The sequence below is a fragment of the Canis lupus genome, chromosome 8 (assembly GCF_011100685.1).
Source record: "Canis lupus familiaris isolate Mischka breed German Shepherd chromosome 8, alternate assembly UU_Cfam_GSD_1.0, whole genome shotgun sequence".
In the NCBI taxonomy this organism is placed as follows: domain Eukaryota; kingdom Metazoa; phylum Chordata; class Mammalia; order Carnivora; family Canidae; genus Canis; species Canis lupus.
This window is the reverse complement of record NC_049229.1, coordinates 74196466-74204323: the sequence shown is the minus strand read 5'-3', so window position 1 is coordinate 74204323 and position 7858 is coordinate 74196466. Positions and strand designations below refer to the sequence as shown.

At 40.7% G+C, this 7858-nt stretch overlaps 1 gene segment (V, D, J or C); it reads left to right on the top strand.

Annotated features, from left to right (window-relative positions):
- Positions 1-369: 369 nt before the first annotated feature.
- On the top strand, positions 370-1040 carry LOC119869016. The segment is given in 2 exon segments: positions 370-531; positions 635-1040. Coding segments are annotated over 2 exon segments (450 nt in total).
- The last annotated feature ends 6818 nt before the right edge of the window (positions 1041-7858 follow it).

Sequence of the window (7858 nt, the reverse complement as noted above, 5' to 3'; positions counted from 1 at the left end):
TGAGCTCAAAGAAAATTCAGGATATAAAATCAGCATAGACAATAAGGTTAAATCCTACACCCTAACAACAAATTTTCTGTATCAAATTTACAAAACAATCACCTTTATACTGGTACCAAAAATAAATATTTATGATTAAACTTCATTAAGCAGAATAAAAACTGTTTAAAAATGGCCTATACTAATGAAAGACCTTTAAAGAGGAACATAAATGCAAAGATAAATACATGGATTAGAACATCATAAATCCACTGTGAAACCAAAACAAACTGATCTGGGGTTGTGAAGCAATCTTTGTATATAACTTATTAAGAATTGAATCTAAGTTTGTAGGTGACTATATAGTCAGGGGACATGCAAATAGGGGCCTCCCTCCACTGATTAAAGAAGCCCAGCCCCGACCCTGCAGCTGGAAGAGGAACTCCAGCTCCAGGGTTCCCAGGTGACCCCATTCAGTGCTCACGACACAACACAGACAAACCACCATGGAGTCTGTGCTCTGCTGGGTTTTCCTTGTCGCTATTCTAAAAGGTAATTCATGAAGAACCAGAAACCCTGAGTATGTGAGTGGAGGTGAGTGACAGAAACAGGGGATGTGGGACAGTTTCCTGACGAGGATGTCTTGTGTTTGCAGGTGTCCAGGGTGAGGTGCAGCTGGTGGAGTCTGGGGGAGACCTGGTGAAGCCTGGGGGGTCCTTGAGACTGTCCTGTGTGGCCTCTGGATTCACCTTCAGTAGCTATGGCATGAGCTGGGTCCGTCAGTCTCCAGGGAAGGGGCTGCAGTGGGTCGCAGCTATTAGCAGTAGTGGAAGCACATACTACGCAGACGCTGTGAAGGGCCGATTCACCATCTCCAGAGACAACGCCAAGAACACGCTGTATCTGCAGTTGAACAGCCTGAGAGCCGAGGACACGGCCGTGTATTACTGTGCGAAGGACACAGTGAGTCGACCTCAGTGTGAGTCCAGACACAAACCTCCCTGTAGAAGGGGATCAGGACCACCAGGGGGTGCACAGTCCTCACCACTTCTGTGTTGAAGGCCCAGGAGCAGATGCAGATGGAGGCTCTGGGCAGGTTTCCTGTCAGGGTCTGGTCTTCCTCTCCAAGGAGCAGTTTCCCCAAGGGAGTCTCTCTGGGTACAGGATTCTGTGCTTACATATTCAATCTCTAACTTACACACTTTGTTGTCATAGAAAGTGAAATATTCCAACACCCAAAAATGGCAGTGCCTCTTGTTTTGCTTATTCCTTATTCAGTTTCTGTTTTGGAAAGTTGGTTTGATTTAGTCAACAACTCTTCTTATATGCTCAAGGACAAATCTGCTTAAAATTTTACTACTGTCCATAAAAACCAGTTTATTACCCATATCTCCATTTACCACAACTTCTCTTCTATAAGAGTCCCAGCTGTACATGGAACATGAAACAACTACCCAGCTCATTGTGCAATGATTTTATTTTATTTTGTATATTTTTATTGGATTTCAATTTGCCAACATATACCATAACACCCAGTGCTTCTCCAGCCAAGTGCCCCCCTCACTGCCTGTCACCCAGTCACCCGAACCCTCCACCGACCTCCCCTTCCACTACCCCTTGTTCATTTCCCAGAGTGAGGATTCTCTCATGTTCTGTCTCATTCCCTGACATTTCCCCCTCATTGTCCTTCCTTTCTCCTTTATTCCCTTTCTCAATTTTTTACATTCCCTGAATAAATGCGACCGTATGTTTGTCCTTCTCCGATTGACTTCCTTCACTCAGCATAATACCATCCAGTTCCATCCACGTTGTTGCAAAGTGAGGGTATTCATCGTTTCTAATATGCAAGGATTTTAGAAACAACATAAAATTCATGCTGGTCATGACACTACAAAGGGCTCAAAAATCAAATGGAGAGAAGACTGAGTGCAGGTGTGACTTCAGTCTTGAACCACTCTCACAGAATCAATATCAGTGTGAATCTGGGAAAGCAAGGGGCCCCAAGAAGTATGTTGTGAGGTTGTGTAGTCTGAAGAGCACCCCAAACACACACAGACATGAGAGTACAAACCTTTATCACCTTCATCATCGTGTCTGTTGAGAGCAGGGAAGGCCTGTCATCACGTCATAAGTGCTTGGATTTTGGAAGGACACTGGCTCATGGTGTGTGTTGTGGTACAGTGGTAGGGAGAAGGTCCTGCTCCAGGAGGGACTTGTGTGGATTCAGTGTGACATCTCCATCAAAGGAGGGAATTCAATGGTTCCTGCTGGATATCCCATGGGTGGGGCTGGAGGAGAAGAGGGAGGACTGGTGATCACAGGTGTCAGCAGGTGACACTCAAAGATACGGTGTGATGACAAATTAAACTAAACTATTATGAAAACTGAGAGAACAAAGGTGGAGGAGGACTTTCCACCTGTAGGGAATATCTCATGGATCCTTCAGGTGCTGATATCAGCTCACTCTGTGTGACTTCTACATCCGTGTTTTGGAACCTAACGTCCATGTGATGGGAGGATGAGGTGGGGCCTTAGGGGAGCACTTAGGTCAGGAGGTGCAGCCTCATGATGGGATCAGGGACCTTATACATCAGGTCTAGGAAAGCTCCCTGCCTCTGGGCCCCATATGAGGTGACAGGGAAAGGACGGGCTAGGACGTGGGCACTCTCCAGATGTCACATCTACCTGCACCTGGACCTCAGACATCCCAACCTCCAGAGCTGTGAGAATGAGTGTCTGTTGTTTAATCCACAGAGTCTGGGAATGCAGTGACATCACCCAGAAACACTTAAACAGGGTCTCACCTCTTATTTGTCCTTTATAATCTGGTCCCAGGATAACACTCGGGGTATGACAAAACAGAGCAGGAAACCCACACCTGGACTCACTATCCTCAGGCACCGTCCATGCTCCTGTCCTTAGTTGCTGTGCATCACGTTTGTGCCACACATTCTTCTTACAACCCTGGGGTTCGTTAGACCCATTAGTATCCTGGGATACCTCCCTCTTTACCATCTGTGCACCTTCAAGGCAACACATCCCCATGGAAGTGGACATAAAAGGTTTAGATTTTCCTCTCTGGGGCTCATACTACTCTGCAGAATATTCTGGATCAGCCTCCCTCCTGTCATCATTGCCACAGCTATATGTCCCCATGACAAAATCCACACCTCCTACGTCCAAAGGTGGTCGGTTTTCTACATGTCGACTTGCAGTTTTTGTTCTCCCAGACCTCTGATTTCATCGGAAATCAGAATGATTGCATAACTGCCTATCATGTTCCAGTTACGAGACAAGATCAAGGACCCTGATCCAGAATCTTAACTCCTCCATCCCAATGCTGTTATAGCAACAACATGTGGGGAATGAATTATAAAATGATGAGATCTGGTTATTTCCATGTTGAGAAAACGATTCAGTTATGTACTGGCATTGGTGAGGATCTATTAAAAAATAACTTTCTGGAACTTGGAGTGGTATCTCTAAATGTAGCACTAAAACTTTGTAACACCTGCCTTGTCTGTTACTTTTTAAAATTTTTTTGACTTATTTTTTAATTGGAGTTCAATTTGCCAACATATAGCATAACAGCCAGTGCTCATCCTGCCAAGTGCCCTCCTCAGTACCTATCACTCAGTCAGCCCCACCCCCGCCCACCTCCCCTTCCACTACCCCTTGCTCGTTTCCCAGAGTTAGGTGTCTCTCATGATTTATCACCCTCAGTGATATTTCCCACTCATTTTCTCTCCTTTCCCCTTTATTCCCTTTCACTATTTTTATATTCCCCAAATGAATGAGACCATATAATGTTTGTCCTTTCTGATTGACTTATTTCACTCAGCATAAAACCCTCCTGGTCCATCCACGTCAAAGCAAAAGGTGGGTATTTGTCGTTTCTAATGGCTGAATAATATTCCATTGTATACAGAGACCACATGTTCTTTATTCATTCATCTGTCAATGATTGTCCGTTACTTTTGCTTGCTTTATAACCAATACCAGTGCTGGAGAGAAGACGGCAGAGAGATGTTTTCATCTGGATTTTGTTTTCTTAGACTCTGGGAAAAAAGGCAAACATATTTTAAATTTGACTAAACATTATTTTCGGACTACATGGCTCACTACCAAATAAATGCCCCTCCAAGTATGCCACTAGCTAGAGTACAATGTGAAGAAAAATAAAGAGCACCCAGTTGTTTTCTATGAGACCAGGATCTGAATGTGGGGCATGTGTTCTCTTGGCACAACACAGTCCCTCCTTTCAGAGCCACACCATCAGTAACCTGGTGTTGTCACGTTTTGGTGCAGAGTCCCTGTTTCCTCAGACCCAGGTCTCCAGCTGCACGTCAGGTTTTAAGGGAAACAGAAATTGTGCCTGGATCTGAAAGTCTCAGATATGTTGAAAGGGAAATATGAGGCACTGGAGATGTAGATTTTGCAGGAAAGATGAAGAAAATAAGCGGGAAAGAAGTGTTGGTCACATCAACTCAAAAGAAGAAGGATTTGTACACTTTCTGCACTAATGGCAGTTAGAGAACAAAACCTGGAGTTTCACTACTGAAAATGTGTTAACACAGACTGCGTGCTTTGCTTAGAGGTCTTAAAATTGTAGTCTTGACATTCAGGTAATTTTGCCATGTTAAATACATGGTTTATATTCGTTACTCAAAATAAGTATTATTCACTTCTAGGCCTTTGGGGAATTGATTTTTATCCACAGAGAGAAATGATCTTTGCACGACACTGATTTTAAAAGAAGCACACAATGTGTTTCTGAACGTCTGTGTTAGTTAAAATTACTCCCAAAATAGTAAAAAACAAGAATAAAAAACAAAAAAAGCCCAAACAAACAAAAAACATCCTCTCCTCTTTCAATTTTTCTTTTTCTTAACAGTAACTTTGGCCATTTTTTTTCAGTTCATTATGTCTGTATACTAATTTTTTCAGCCTTTTAACTCTTAAGCATACTAGTAGAGCATGCTTCCAGTATCTGATGGCTCTGACAGCAGAATGGGTATTCATACAGAATATCCCACTCTACCTTTTGACAGTAAAGACGGTCTAATCTGCCTAGCAGCTTGCTTTGCCTTCTGACATGCTCACTAGCTCTTATGCTCACCCTTCTTTTCCAGATCACTTCCTCATGATACTGTCTTCTCACTGGGCTTACTTAAAGGAGGCAAGCAAAATGCAGGCTTACCAGGATATCAAAGCAAAGGAAGAACAGGAACTTCAACATATCCAGGCTAGGTCAAAAGAACAACTCAATTCTTACACATAAATGTTTGCCAGAGTGTTACAGCTGACGAGTTTGCAGCTGTGAGAAGTCATCAGACAGCAGATGCAGTACAGATGTGTACCCCACCAAACAAACAAATGTAGAAGTACAAACACTTCACTGTCTTTCTCAAGCTGTGGGGATGTATTTCTAGGAAACATTCCTGTACGTCAATCTTTTTCTTGAGAGCAGATATTGGAGGTTTCATGTTAGCCATTTTAAAAGTCAACACTTTGACAAAATAATTGTTGATCTTTCTGAAATTTGAGGCATATTCACGATTATTGGTAGAGCGATCCTACCAAGAGGAGTGATGGGAATATGGCATACTCCTTGAGAGTGACTAAGGATGTGTCAGCATCAAGGAATTTGACCATCAGTACACATATGCCATCCATCCTCAAGTAAGTTTACCTATATAGGGAATAAAATGGAATGGGGGTGAGGGTTCCATTTCTGAAAGCTGACATTTATTAAACTTTGGCTCAAGATCTTGTGATTCTTAACAATTGGCTTTTTTTTTAAATTAACTGACTTCTCTATTCTTTAAGTCCAGGACGCATTGGTCTCCTGATCCAATCAGAAATCTATTTTTCAATAATGCTAAAAGGATCTACTATAAATCTACTACACCTACCATTGAAGAAGCTGGATTCTGACTCATTGACAAGCTTTCCAAAAAAAAAATTTATAATAGACTTCCTTGAATAAAATGGCCCAGTTGTCATTCTTCATCCTGGAAAATAAATGTCAGTTCTGCCTTAATAAGTATTTGTTTTAGATTTCTAAGAACTTATTTTACAACAGAACACCCAAAATCCTTCATAGTCTTTTGTTCCACAAACGTTTTTCTTAATTAAGAAGTGTTACCTTATTAAAATGACCACCATTCTGAACCATTTTTATGTGGTCTGAATAGCAAGTTTATCGTTTTGTACCAACTATCTAAAAACCTCATTTACAAATGAACCACAGACCTCCTCCTACTTTAATAGACTTGAATACTTAAGTAATTTAAATTAGAATTGGCATTTACTTCATTTTTAAATTGAAAACTTTCCTGGAATAATACAAGTTCAATGTTCAGCAAAAACACCTGCTTGTGTTTAAGCCATTTTCAAAAGAAACTTGCCTTCTAAATCATTGTGTTCCAGCACATTAAGTGATTATAAGTATTGGGTATTAGTGATGGTAAACTGTGTTTTTCTTTATGAAATGATACATATAGCTGTTGGGTGCATCAGTGCTTTTTTAAAGGGGCTGCATAATATAGGGTTAATTATGCATATTCATGTTAACAATTAACTTTTGGTTTGGCTGTTTCCTGGATTTTAAAACATATACATGTGCAGAAATGTATTAAAATGAAAGGAAGCATACCTTTATCAAAATGCTATTGAAATTGAACATCAAGTATAATATTTCATTTGGATTCTTTTTGTTCATGTTAATGCCTAAAAATGCCTATTTGGATTTTCACCATTTTTAATTGGGAGAAGCTCTCTTCTGTGTAGAATAGTTGTTCCAGAATAGCTTGTTTTGTTTTCCTGTTGCATGACAGACTTAAATATTTTTTCCAACAGTGGAGGTGCTGTTAGAGTCCAGTGTCTAGAAGATGCAGTGTCTCAAGCCTAATTTTACTTTTCTAATTCTCGTAGCTATTACCAGGAATTTCTGAAAGTTTTATTTGAGTAGTCTAATATATTCTATGTAAAGAGCATTAAATTTTGCTATGTATAAATATTTGTAACCTAACAACGCAATATTTTCTATCAATGCCAAGCGTTTCCTGTAGTTCTATTCAAGTGTTACAATAAGTATTTGTAGGTAATAGTAAAAAAATAGAAAAGACAAGGAGGGATGCCTGGGTGGCTCAGCTGTTTAGTTCCTACCTTCAGCCAAGGGCATGACCTGGAGTCCCAATATTGAGTCCCACGTCAGGCTCCCTGAATGGAGCCTGTTTGTTCTCTGCCTAAACTCTCTCTCTCTCTTCCTCTCATTCTCTCTGTCACTCATGAATAAATAAAATCTTTATAAAAAATAGAAAAGACAAGATGTATATTGTCCTCTAACTAGATGCCGAGAACTCATAGGACAAATTACAGCAGGCATTCCTGATTAAAACTCTTCAAAGTAGAGGGTAGAGGGAACATGCTTCAATATCTTAAAAGCCATCTAAGGAAAGTTCACAGTGAATCTCATACTCAATGAGGATTAAAAGAGCTTGTCCCTAAACTCAGAAAGACAGCACGGATGCAGGCCCTCACCGATTCTGCTCACAAAAGAAATAGAATTCCTAGCATCAACAATCAGACAACAAAATAAAAGGCATTCAAAATGGAAAAGATGAATTAAAACTCTCCCTCTTTGCAGAGTACATGATATTTTTATATAAACCACAAGAGATAGCATCTAAAATTTCTAGAAAGGACATAGCAACTTAGGGATGTGGCAGGAGACAAACCAAGGCTAGAAGGCAGCTGCATTCCTACACAGTAACAATGATACTGATAACAGAGAAATTAGGGTATTAAACTCATTTACAATGGCTCCAATATAAGATACCTAGGAATAGACCTAACCAATAAGGTAAAGAACCTG